At 45.6% G+C, this 13,938-nt stretch overlaps 1 protein-coding gene across 5 annotated transcripts in view; it reads left to right on the top strand.

The window, feature by feature from the left end:
* Positions 1 to 13,938, top strand: part of LOC133352464 (glutamate receptor ionotropic, kainate 2-like) — a 219,631-nt gene that overhangs the window by 183,427 nt on the left and 22,266 nt on the right. For all 5 annotated transcript variants that reach the window (XM_061568122.1, XM_061568126.1, XM_061568135.1 and 2 more), the window contains 2 exons: positions 2,700 to 2,917; positions 13,093 to 13,315. In XM_061568122.1, the coding sequence (XP_061424106.1) occupies positions 2,700 to 2,917; positions 13,093 to 13,315 (441 nt within the window). The remainder of the gene's footprint in view (positions 1 to 2,699; positions 2,918 to 13,092; positions 13,316 to 13,938) is intronic.

The raw sequence follows: 13,938 nt of genomic DNA on the forward strand, positions 1-13,938 counted from the left end.
TGAGCCAACCAGTATATATACAAGGACTGTTTTCTTGGAATTTCTCTTACTTGAAACAGCAATCGCGCTGTGACTGTTCCACCTGAAGACGGAAGCTTGTGTTGCCTCCGAAACGTCGTGATTGTCATTTAATTTTTTATTTTATTAATTTTATTTTTTTTACCTACGTGACTTTACCGAAAAAAACCTAAGAATATGAATCCTTGCAGTCACGAAAGCTTCAAATCTAGAAAAAATATATTAGTTCGTTTACCACCATGCATGCCAAATTATGGGTAACACTATTCTCACCCACGACGTTCCACCTCTCCCTTTCCTGCCTCGCAACATTCCCCGCGCACTCAACTGGACGCGCGAGGTTTTTCCCATCGCAACCCGCCGGCGGAAATCGCGAGCGATTCGATTGCAGCAGCTCAGGCTGATAATCTATCGGCTGCCAGGTTAACCCTTTCGCGAACCCGACCCTAGCCCCTCGTCATCTCCGACCTAGCCTTGTTATTCTATTTTCGTTACTCGTGCCGGGCTTGAACCTGGGTCAGTGTGTTGGGGGGGGGGATCAGCAGTTCGCTTCATCTCAGCGCCAGTGCCTCGAGTGGCACCCCCGCCCCATTCCCTCCACCAGCCAGAGCCTTGCCGCAAGTCCCCTGTGGCCAGCGTAACTGGTAATCACAATTCTGCATGTGCCTCCAGGCAGTGAAACCAGGTTTTATTACGATGATGATGATGGATTATGATGAATTGCCTCGCAACCGCTGGGAAGGTAGTGTGAGTTGCTGTTGGTGAATTATTGCACGTGTAAGGCATTTTGCCTAATTGAGTGGTATGGACGCCTTTGCAGGATCATGTATGTTTGTTTAAGAGCGGAAGGCTACGGTAATATTTTTGTTCCATTCCGTAATTACATTTTTAAATAACGGTACCATATTTACAAAAAAAACGTAAGTTCCTTAATGCCAATAATCCCCGGAATGCTTTAGGCAAAAGCAAAATTAATAAATATGATGATAATTTACTCGTGTTTATTTTTACTTTGGTTATGTAATTAATTGGTTAAGACATTTTTTTATTGCACAGTTCAAAGCACATGTTATACTAAAATAATGCGTCATGCATTACATAAATTGATGCTTGACAAAGGTTTGTAATAATTAAAAATTAATTATAAAGCAACCCTGTTATGGCATGATATTTGTAATTTGTTAGATTTTTTAATATTAAAAGATCATTAATCTTCATAATCAACTTACATTTGTAATTCTTGAAAGTTATTTGTTTACGTGACAAACCTCACTCATTGGCTGTGTCGGGAGGCAGCGGGTTTCACGATACATTTATATTCACGCCCTCGAACCCAAAAAACCTCGCGTGGATTCATTTTTTTATTGGGTGCAAATTCTTAACAACAGCCATATCAGACATTTGTACATCAAAACGGTATTATCCATTAGTTGACTGCAGCTCAAAGACTCTGTCCCTCAAGGCGTGTGGTGAAGTTAGGAGATGTCCATGTGTGTGCTCGGCATTTGGAGGCCTGGAGACCAGCATCTGTGATTTCGCTTTCGTTGTGTTCAGGGAGGCAGCTCCATATCCGGACAGCAAAGTGACGGTCCGTGGAATATGTTCTGGCAACTGTGGGGAGCAAGGGCGCAATTTGATGATAACTGCGTTTGTGATATATTTTAGATTTTTTTTGCGTGTATAAAAATACAAACATTGCAACAAATATAATACCCTGTTAATTTAACGAGCGTTATTTATTATTATTTAAGCTCTCTCTCTCTCCCGTGGTTTTAAACTTATATGTAAATCTTCAGTGAGGTGAATCATGATGATGATGACGGAAATGATATTCGTTATTTTCTAGGTGGATTTTTAAAGATGAGCTACATTTACATATATGATAAAACGTATGATAATTCAATAATGTATATTTGCTGATTATGATTAGTTTTACTTATTTACGTGTATTTATTGATGATGAAGACTATGATGACTGTCGTTTGTGTGTTGACGATAATGATATTTGGTATTTATGATGATTGAGTTTAGTCATTTGTGATATTTATATATATATTTTGCGATTTAGATGACGATAACAAATGATGGGTATGATGACTTTATATTGATGATCATTACCATCCACACTCTAAGCTCATCCCCGCAAAATGTCCAATGCCAACGTCGTCCAGAATTCACTGAAAACGTGTTTGATGATCCACGTATGTTGAACTTCTTTCGCACCGTACGTCACCAACCATGCTAATCGGAGGTGCGGGAGAATAATGATGATGATGAGGATTTTTGCAGATTTTTTTGCACAAGTTTGTCAACTTTCGATTTAAAGCTTTCGTGACTGCAGGGATTCATCTTCTTGGTTCTTTCGGTAAAGTCACGTAGAAGGGAAGTAATAAAATAATAAAAATAAAACGTAATAAAATAAAATTTTATTACGTTTTATTTTTAAAATAATAAAAATAAAACGTAATAAAATAATTTTTTATTACGTTTTATTAAAATTTTATTACGTTTTATTTTTAAAATAATAAAAATAAAACGTAATAAAATTATTTTTTATTACGTTTTATTTTTATTCTTTTATTACTTCCCTTCTACGTGACTTTACCGAAAGAACCAAGAAGAAGTTTGTCAACCTTTTTGACTGACGATGATCATACTGACTAAGACGATCCCCACTCCAGGTTCGGAGTTGATGCCCAAGGCCCTGTCGACGCGCATTGTGGGCGGCATCTGGTGGTTCTTCACCCTCATCATCATCTCGTCCTACACGGCCAACCTGGCCGCCTTCCTCACCGTCGAGCGCATGGAGTCGCCCATCAGCTCCGCCGACGACCTCGCCAAGCAGACGCGCATCGAGTACGGGGCCGTGCGTGACGGATCCACCATGACCTTCTTCAAGGTGCGCGCGTGCGTTGTGCGTGCGTTGTGCGTGCGTTGTGCGTGCGTTGTGCGGCATTGTGCGTGTGTTGTGTGTCATTGTGCAGCATTGTGCGTGCATCGTGCGGCATCATGCGGCATTGTGCGTGCGTTGTGCGGCATTGTGCGTGCATTGTGCGTGCGTTGTGCGTGCATTGTGCGTGCGTTGTGCGGCATTGTGCGTGTGTTGTGTGTCATTGTGCAGCATTGTGCGTGCATCGTGCGGCATCATGCGGCATTGTGCGTGCATTGTGCGTACGTATTTTGAAATTATTTCGCACCGCACGTAGCCAACCGTGCTAATCGGAGGTGCGGGGGAAGGACAACAAACTAAACGCAAAAAGCAGTTTTAACGAAATCAGTTTTCAATCCAGATTTAAAAGTGCGTAGCTCTCAGTGGCTTCCTAATATCGGAAGGAGGAGCGTTCCAGACGTCCGCAGAAGCGCATCTGAAACTGCAGCGCGAAGCGGCGACCGTCTTTGTTCGATGGCTATTCCAAAAGCCGCTGCGAGGATGACCGGAGTTTCACGTGATCATTTATGCTGTTTGACGAACATTCTGCGTGCTTAGCGACCTTCTTGAAAGTGTGTGACCAGAGCTTTTCTCTTGTGGCACAGGCTGGTAGCTTCCTTCAAGCAACAATATTGAGAAATGGTGAAGTTGATGGTCACGACAATGAGCAGAGCATCGGGTGAACAATAGACAGAAGGGGGGGGGGGGGTAGGGGAGTAAAGTGGTGCACCGACCAGCCACTCTGGCGTGGCCTGCTCCATTGGGTGGAGAAGTACCAGCACCTTAACCCCGCCGTGAGATAATTGTATTTGAGCCCACAGCAAATGGAGGTACGCCACTTTGTCAAGATGTTAGCTTCCTCGCCTGGTATACAGGATGTTGTGGGTTCGATTCCAACCCTGACGCCTGCTGTATGTTTGGAGTTTGCATGTTTTCCCCGTGGTTGCGTGGATTTCCATCCCATTCCTCAGATTTTCCCCTCCGCATTTCGAGTATTTTGGTGATATAAATGTCCACATGATAAGCCACTTCGTTGAGCTATCATTTGTGGTCGCCAGGTCACTCCTCAAAAAGAGCTATATAGCTCAGTGAGCTTTACCTGATAAAATGAAAAAAAAAATCTGCTTCGTTAAAGTATTTTATGTCCAGCAATACCTCGGTTTACGTCGGGGATGCGTGCCTGAAAGGTGCGACAACGAATATCGAAACGACATAAATTAAAGCGACTTACAGGGTTCGGTGGAGGCGACGGATACTAGAAAGGACGGACGATGCCGTCAGCGATGCAAGTGTGGGTCGACGCAGCGCAAGTCAGGTCGCCGTGTCAATAATAAAGTGACGACGCATTTGCAAAACTATGCAAACGGGGGAGACGTGAATCGGGGTATTTCTGTACCGCGAATGAAGCTGTGAACAAAATTTTCGACCTACCAGCTCGAACCTACACATGCTGGCCTGCGCAGAGCACTGACTAGCTCTTATTCAACATGCTTTGACGTGGAATGCACAAATGGTTGGAACGGTTTCATCGAGGGCCACAGTCGGCCATCCCTGATTGCATGGGAGCATCTCGACCATGGTCACAAGTAGTACTAATTGCATATCTGCATTTCTCACAAATATGCTAAATTCCTCTTGATATGCAAACTATTTTGTCAAGGCGCCCTTCTCCCTCCATCCCAGCTTAAATAGACGCTCCAAGCCTGGGGTTTGTCATTCAGACGCTGTCTTCTCGACAGACCTGTTCTTCACCTGAGGACGGCTGCTTGCGTTGTGGCCGAAACGTCGTGAGAATTATTTTATTATGTTTTATTTTTATTATTTTATTATTTTCCTTCTACGTGACTTTACCGAAAGAACCAAGAAGACGTGTCAGAGCTGTCCTCGTGTAGGTGTTACGAGCCTAACAATATTGCCAAAACGCGGAAATCCATCTGGGGCCTTTTCAAAAGCGTCCGAATAAACCACAGCCGATAGATTAACGTGTAGCATCCTTCACCTGATGCTGCAAGGGCACGCCGGGAGAAGGACTGGGATGTATACGGGGGGAAGGGGGGGGGGGTGGCGCAGGCACTCGCCAAAATCGCCGAGCCTAAATCGTAAGCCGAGCGAGCGTTGTTATTGGGTGCAATTTTACCCTCGCCGATGTCCCTTCCGTTTCTGTTGAGCCAATTTTTATGATTTTGTTGTTGTTGTTGAAACAAGGCAAGAGAGCTTTGGCAATGTCCCTTTTAAAATGAGCCCTGGGGCTAAAGAGGTAGCCCTCTGCTAATATTTCTGTCAATAAAAGGCGAGCGCATTGTTTTGACCCACGACGGTTGTCCTGTGTTCGTACGGAGCGACAGCGTACTGACGACGCAGTCTGTTCTATCCCCCGCCACAACGGAGGCACCCCCCCCCCTCCCCACACCCCCACGACTTCAACAGCGACACTTGACGCTCTCAAGCGGCAGCAAGACAAGCTCGAAGATGATAGACAAAGAGGAGGTGGGAGAACAGGACGGGTCGTTGTGTCTGTCAGAGATTTCGCATGCCAGAAGGAGGGTCTGGCCAAGAGCGAATCGACAAATGGTGGAGCGAGTTTCAAGCATGCGCCGCCAGTAACCCCGCAATTAACCCTTGGCCTAGGCTTTCACTCACCGATGTAAAGTACATCTGGTGATTGTGTTTCGCAAGCAATAATAATTGTAACGATAAAAATGCGATGATGCGCGGGCCCGAATCTAGATGCAGGCCAACTCTCGATGCGCTATTGAATAGCAGCGCAGTTCAAGGATCCTTCCCGCAGTTGTCGAAATATTAGTATTCGTATTTCTGTTTCTACTACTATTTGTACTTGGCCCAGGTAAGGCCCCCTGAGCTATATAGCTTTTTGTCAGAAGCGACCTGGCCACAAGTGTCATTTTCGCGAAGTGACTTATCACGTGGACACTTATGGCAGCCAAATACTCTAAATGCTTGTTCCTAAATGTGGAGGGAAAAACTGGAGGACCCGGAGAAAAATCCACGCGACCACAGGGAGAACGTGCAAACTCCAAATATACAGCAGGCGTCAGGGTCGGGATTGAGCCCACGACGTCCTGTAGACCAGGTGAGGTAGTTAACATCTCGCCACCATGGCGCCCAACAATCCCAGCATGAGTACTGAGGTTATATGTGTCGCCACCCATTTTGAAATCTACTCGAGAGTACAAGCCTTGAGGACTTCATCGCCCACCGGCCTAGTGAGCAGGGCTTTGCGTGCCGTCATTAACCCGTACCCTGGCCCAATGCTCACCGATGAAACAATTACACCCGTCGTAGTGTAGCCTTCAATTATGAGCTGAACAATATGTCCAATAATCACGTCTCCTGTATCCAATCCTTCTACCCCGCCCCCTTCCCCGTGTGGTGCACCACTGTTAGAAATGTTATCTCCCTTGCCGGGAATGCAGGTGATCGTGGATTCCATCCCGACTCTGACGCCTGGACAATTGAAGTGTGTGTGTTCTCCCCGTGGTGGCCGTGTGGAATTTTCTCCGAGTCCCTCCGATGTTGCCCCCCGCCCCCAACTCTCCACATTTAGAATCAACAACGTGCATTTCGATTATTTGGCTGCTGCAATGAATTCCCACGTGTGACGACGATATCAGCCACTTCTGTGAGCTATCACACGTGGCCAGGTCACCTCTGAAAACAGAGCTCAGAGCTCAGTGGACTTTATCTGATTTAAAAAATATATATAGTTTTACTTTTAGTTTTATTCACACGCCCACATTTGGAACGGTTCCTGCAATGCTGCAATACTCGTAATAATATAAAATATTTACAACCCTTTGTTGGGGTGGAGCGGAGGCGCGGTGGTTAGAGCAATTGCACCCATGAATCTGGCGAGTTTGGTTTCCAACTGCGGCTAATATTGGTGACGAGTAATATCTGAATGGATTCAAGCCGTGCTGGCGATGACGTGTGGTTCGATGATCCCCGTGACTGATATGTCATGGGAGGCCATCATGCAGCAGTGGATTGACAAAGCGGCTGGTATCAAAATATTTTTTTGGGTTGGACAACCAGCGTGCGGAAACACATGCTGTAGGTTGCTCTAAGGCTGTGTCGTTGTACTGTACTTTCATCCATTATCTATGCTTCCCACCTTGACCAATATCCTACATTGGCCCGCATGGTGAAATGTCTTCAATTACCTCCTTGATCCACACAGCCTTGGATTGACAAAGGGCTGTAAATTAAATAATCAGTCACGTGACTTTCTTAGTCCACTGCTAGATGAAGGCCTCCAGGTCAGTCACAGGGGGTGTTGACTGACCCTACTTCCCCCACCCCGATCGGTGCCAGTTGATGAAGTGACGCCCTCACTCACGGTTGATGCGAGCTACGGCTGGGAATTGAACCGACGTGGCCAGGTTCATAGTGCAGTGCTCCATCGCCGTGGGGCTGTTGTTACATCTGCGCGTGGTTTTTTTTAGTGCACGGGGAAGTCATCGAGAAGCGAGGCGTGGGGGGTGCCGTCTCTGGCGAGAGGCGGCGCACGAGTAAAAAATTAACCCGTAAAAACAAAGTTTTTCACTATAAATCATTTAAATGCGTGGCATCGGTTTTATTTTATTATTCATTTTTGTTTTTCTTGAGTAAGAGTTTCATTTTTATCACATTGGTATTTTAAATTAAATATGAAAAAAAAAATTCCTAAAAAGTGGAGAATTTTTGAAAAAAATTTCACGAAAATAAATTGTCACGCACAACGAGTCTGTGTGCACAATGTCAGCTTGATTGGATCACGGGAAGTGGGTTAAAGAACGACCGAATGATTTGCACGGTCGTAAGCGCGCAAGAAAGCAAGCAAGTGAACTTAATATAAAGGATTTAAAAATAAAAACTCCACGCAATGGAACGCGTCCGCGAGACTAAACGACGCTCGATTCCTAACACCTCTCGCGGGGGCGATGCTCGGGCGACAGTCGCGTTGGTAAATCTAAACGAGCGTTTACCTCTTCGGAGCAATATCTGCGTCGACGTTATCCTCGTCCGACCGACCTAAAAAAATTGAACAAAAAGCCTGTCATTTGGAAGGAGAGAGAGAGGGAGAAGAAACCAACAATACGTTTGAAGCAAAGACAACAGTTTCGATGGAACTTTTAAAGCGAACTCCCTGCCTCCTCACCGCAGGTGCACTGACGAAGATGCTGGGGGTGGGGAATCTGTCGACAGTTGAAACACACACACTTGGTAGTGTGGCGTTGGTTGTCTCTGCTGACATTGATGAATGCTTATAAAGCACGTTTTAGACGCAGCGGGGAATAACAACATTTTTGTGGCCTTGACAAGGGCATAAGAATCCTCTCTCTGTCTTTGTTAAACAAAAAAATAAACCCTGTCCAAAAATAAGTTACTCTTGATATTAGCTGTATATTGTTGCACTTTTCTTTTCATATTTTGTGCTGTATCATATTGTAGTTTTAATCAGTGCTCACTATTTGATATGAGATACTGTTTAGAAAACAAGGTTTTAGATGAAAAAGAATGTGCTGAACAGAAAAGTTTGTAAAAACAAAACAAGGAGACATGCACGCTTGGATTTAAAGTTACAGACAGAAAGTGGAACACGTGGATCAGAGAATTTACGCAGATTAATGCCGTCAATCCAGCAGGAGATTGCCTTTGGCATTTGGAAACACATTGCCTTTTCAATTCACTGCTGGATAAACACTGTCCCTCGCTCTGTCAATTTATTGGAGTAGCCAGGAACTACATTCAGTTTTTCTGGGTTGATAATGCAGTGCGCTAATAACTATGCCACTGCTCCTAAGACAGGCAAATCCTCCTAATTAGTATGCAGTGCCAGTGAATGTTTTTGTGTGTCTACAAAAATGCAAACATCCTCCTGTAGCCAAACAGACTGGGCAAGTGCTGTTAGCGAGCAGATATGAAAGCCGGCGAGGCACATGGGTGTGTGGTATGGCCAGGACCAAGCTTGGCCACCTTTGCCTGAACTTTGCTGAACTTTACACAACCACAGCGGCTACTCATTCAAGACTGAGTCGACCTTGGGGAGGCTCAAGACTCGTTCAGATATTCTCCACTCATGTCAGCTATGGCTGGGGAATTGAACTAGGATCAGCAGGTTTGTAACACGATGTAAGCTTAAATAACCCCCATGACCTGCACTGCATTAAAGAGGTCCTCATCCAAATCTAGATTGAAAACTAATTTCTTTAGAACTGCTTTTTGTGTTCAGTTTGATGCCCTTCCCCACACCTCCAATTAGCACGGTTTGCTACGTACGGTGCGAAAGAAGTCCAACATACATACATCCATCCAGCAGTAGATTGACAAAAGGCCTGTACGTGCCCGTACAAGAAGAGCCCTTTGTGGCCAATTTCTGGCTTACCGGCGTCCATGCGTTTGGCTGTCAGGTTCGGTATGTAAAAGCGATATCAGCGATTAACCCTGACCTCACTTTGTGTGAGCAAGGCTTTTGCGTGGATTGATGAGAGTGGATGGCAGTGTCCTTCCAAAGACGGATGCGTGTGTGTGGGGATGGACAAGTGTTGTGCGGTTCATTGCAATGGAGGGTTTCCACCCCACCTCAGTCAAATAAAGTCCCTGGGAGCTGCTGCCGTTGTGGAAGTGGTCAGCGCACCGGTTTGAATCCCATTTTTCCAGCGCAGCATGTTGAAACAACGGACACGTTTCCACCCAGCAACACGTGACCTTTGATAGGAAGGTCACGTGCGGTCGTAGGATAAAGTGTGGGTGCTCTCACCTCTTGTGAGACATCTGGCGAGTACGGCAGAGTAGACCAAGCACCATCTAGAGGCGCTCGCTCGAGTTCACTCTTTTGAACGCCCTTTCGCCAGTCGTGGCACGAGCATGCAATTGCAGGGCGGCGCCTTTATCTTTAAGCTATTACCTAGTTTAGTGTAGAGACGTGTCATACTTATACTGCAGTACATTTAAGGCCTAACAGTGTACACTTTTGGGTTTTCTCTGGGTACTCCTTACTGATTTTCAGAATCTAAAACACATATTTAATACACGGGCACGTTGGCTGAGAATTAAATTCATCCACTGGAATCCAACGCCAATTTCCAATTGTCTGACAATCAACGCCACTTGTTAACATTCGTTCATCACAACCGGTGCGCATGCTGGAGTGTTTGGTCAATGCGCGTTCGTCTGTACATTACCCGGGTTAACCCGAGTGTACGATTCAGCCGGAGTCATGAAAATGGGTGTACACACCTGGCCCTAGCCATTGCTTTAAAACCTTTTAATGTCAACTCCCTTCACCGTCGCCTTGTCTTCAGACACCGGTGGCACTTAAATGTGTTTTCCGCTGCCTTGCCGCGGCTTGTATATTATTAATCTATCTGCCTTGTCTCATGCTTATCCCGTCTGGCTCACCTATTTTTGTCCCTAACGTGTTCATGTGTGTCTATTGCACTATCTTACGCGGGAACGTTGGTGACTCGCGGTAGTGGCTTATCATACTGCGCTCCAAACCCCATTTTAGCGAAGTTATATAAATGCCCTATTGTTATCCTATTTTGATTGGCAAGATGTCCTCATTGTGATTGTTCATAGAAACGCTTTAAAGCGCTAATTCGGTGCATGTTGAATACGGTCTCGCGATATGCGCAGCTTTGCATATGAGCGTATTGTTATATCGCTGCAGTCTGTGTCTTACCATCTTTCATACAGTACAGTACTTAATGACCGCAACTACGATTAAGCGTGTTATTCTTATCGTGTTGGTCTTAATTTCATTTCACTACTTTGCAATCGGGGTGATCGTTATTCTAATTGTAATAGCCGTGCTGCGTGATGTCGTTTCATTACGTAGACTGTTGTATAGCAATGCTCATGCTTTCAATTATTGTAGGGTCAAGGGTTCACATAGGAAAGCCATCACTTTCATCGCTACAGAGTCTTAAAATAGGTACCTCTTTGTGCAAATTCGTCAATGGTTGTTAAAATTGTCCCTGCCATGGGAATGTGGAATTTCCACTGGTAGAGATGAGCGCCGCACAATGCCCGTAAGAGCACCTAGACCTTTTGTCAATCCACTGCTGGATGAGGGCCTCTCCACGCCGTGCTGATTGTGGAGGCCGTTTGACCATACTTCACCCCGGCTGGTCAGTGGGGATTGGTAAAGGCATACAGCACAACTGGATATGAATACAACGTGTCCCCACAGCCCCATGACAACTTGCTTGTGCATGGTTGGGCACCCATGCAGGCACTGCCCAAGCTCAGATCTGCTTGGCTTTCGAGGTCCGACCAGATCGGGCGCATTCCAAGTCCGGATGATATGTTCATAAGCGTTGAGGGTTATACTGATGCTGTTCTTAACAATTAACATCTCGCAGTGGCAAATCGCAGGAGAGGTCGTGGGTTCCATGCTGACCCTCACACCTGCTTTATACTTGGAGTCTGCATGTTCTCCCCGTGGTTGCGTGGATTTTTCTTAGGGACCTCCGCTTTTTCCCCTCCACATTTAGAAACACGTCCTTCGATAATTCAGCCGCTGTATATTTCCACATGATAAGCCACTTCATTGGGCTATCATTTGTGGCCAGGTCGCTTCTGAAAAAGAGCTACATAGCACGAGTGGGCCTAATCTGGTCAAATAAAATAGCAGTTAAATTGTTGCAATAGCATTCATGGGAAAAATTAATTAAGTAAAAAAAAACTAGTTTTTCGATGCACACACTTTTGTTTGCACTCAAAAGTAGAAAATCTATTCTTTTGACACCAGAATTTATCACATTTGACGTGCTGAATGAAAGTGGGTGGCTTCCTTTCGATGTGTTTAATTTTCTTTATGCAAGCCACCCACTTTTATTAAACACATCAAATCATCAACTTTGATTAATTCTGGGGTCAAAATAATTAATTTTCTACTTTTGAGTGCAAATAAAAGTGTGTGCTTTGCAAAACTATTTTTTTTTACCTATTTTTTTATTTTTAGGCATGGAGAAACTTTTAAATTACATTGCTGTGATTGCACGGGTGGAGCGGTGACGCAGTGGTGAGCATTGTGGCGCTATGAACACGGCGATCTGAGTTTGATACCTGGCCATGCTCTCTGGTTTTTTCGGTAAAGTCACGTAGATTGAAAAAATAACAACAAAAGAACACGACGTTTCGGTCGCAACATAAGCGTCCGTCATCAGGTGAGAAATAATGATCTGCTGTTGTGGCTTTATATAGGCATGGGGGGGTTGTAGAGTCGTGGCTGCAGGAGTTTACGGGGGGGAGAGGGGGGGCATGGCCAGTACCAGTGGTGGTTGATATCTGAACGAGTCTCCGAACCGACGAGCACGAACCATCATTGTGAAGTGCGGCCAAACAAGTCCCAGGGCCGGCATGGCATGGGGAGAAGACCTTCATCCCACAGGCTATGAATTATTATTTATATTATTACAATCTCACAGATGGAAATTGCTGAATTAATTAATGAGTCTTGATGAGCTCCCGCATTAGAGTTACAGTGATTGAGTAGTATTTTACATCTTTTTTATGGCTGAGTGTGGTGGCGGCGGCGGTGGTGGTGGGGTGCAGATGTGGTGCCACGCCGGGGGTGGGGGTCGTTGTTGTTGATTTACTAGGATACGGAGCCGATGTGAGACTTCTACCTTCCGTGTGATAAGCCGGACATCTGTGAAAAAGAGATTTACATATCTCATCGGATTCCTCTAACATACATACATACATATTCTGATTCTCTTCGTAGAAGGCAGTACGCCACTCACCGGCGTGGTGAAGTATGGTCAAATAACGCGGTGTGGGGAGACCATCACGCAGCAGTGGATTAAGAAAAGGGACAGTGCAGTAAGCACGTCCCAGACCCATTTGTTCCTCGACTCTTGCGATACGGGACCATGATGTGGGCAAAGAACAAACACGTAATTTGGCCACTATTAAAGCTTCTAAAGGTGCAGCCCTTCAATGGCTTGCTCGTGCCCACTGCCGGCCGAACAGCCTCTTCCACCAGAGAGCAATGTGGCCTGCTTCTCCACGCTAGCCGGATGTCTCGGGAGAGGCGGGCAGGGAGTGCCCACACTTTGCCCCACAACGCGACCGCCCGCCTCGGTGGCCCGCCAGCCCGCCGCGATCTGCTTTGCGCTTTTATTTCTCACCCTCAGAAATCCAAGATCTCGACGTACGAGAAGATGTGGGCCTTCATGAGCAGCCGCCAGACGGCGCTCATGAAGAACAACGAAGAGGGCATCCAGCGCGTCCTCACCACGGACTACGCGATGCTCATGGAGTCGACCAACATCGAGTACGTGACTCAGCGCAACTGCAATCTCACGCAGATCGGCGGACTCATCGACAACAAGGGCTACGGCATCGGCACGCCACTGGGTGAGCTCCCCTGGGGAGTTACATGTTTTTTTCACTTGCTTAAACAAAATATATGTATCTTCTTGGTCCTTTCGGTAAAGTCACGTATAAGGGAAATAATAAAACAATAAAAATAAAACATAATAAAAAAATTATCACGACGTTTCGGCCACAACACAAGCAGCCGTCCTCAGGTGAAGAACAGGTCTGTCGGGGAGACAGCGTCTGACAGACCTGTTCTTCACCTGAGGACGGCTGCTTGCGTTGTGGCCGAAACGTCGTGATAATTATTTTATGTTTTATTTTTATTATTTTATTATTTCCCTTCTACGTGACTTTACCGAAAGAAGATGAATCCCTACAGTCACGAAAGCTTTAAATCGAAAATATATGTATTTTTTCGTTTAATGTCCTGGGAAGACCTACATGTTTCCGAGGACAGCCGGCTAAAACAACCCAGCGGGCAATGCCGGGTTAGAAGGACGGTCCTCATGAACAGCGTTTGGTATGACGCTCCTTGACGCGAAAGAAAATATCCAGCCCGGTGGCTCAGCGGTACAGCAAATGGCTCAGAAATTAAAAGGGTGTCAGTTCAACTCCTGGTTGGGTGTTGATTTAGGCCATCACTCCTGTAAAGTCGGTAA

Source organism: Lethenteron reissneri, chromosome 5 (genome assembly GCF_015708825.2).
Source record: "Lethenteron reissneri isolate LAM-NWPU_2019-01 chromosome 5, ASM1570882v1, whole genome shotgun sequence".
NCBI classification, from domain to species: domain Eukaryota; kingdom Metazoa; phylum Chordata; class Hyperoartia; order Petromyzontiformes; family Petromyzontidae; genus Lethenteron; species Lethenteron reissneri.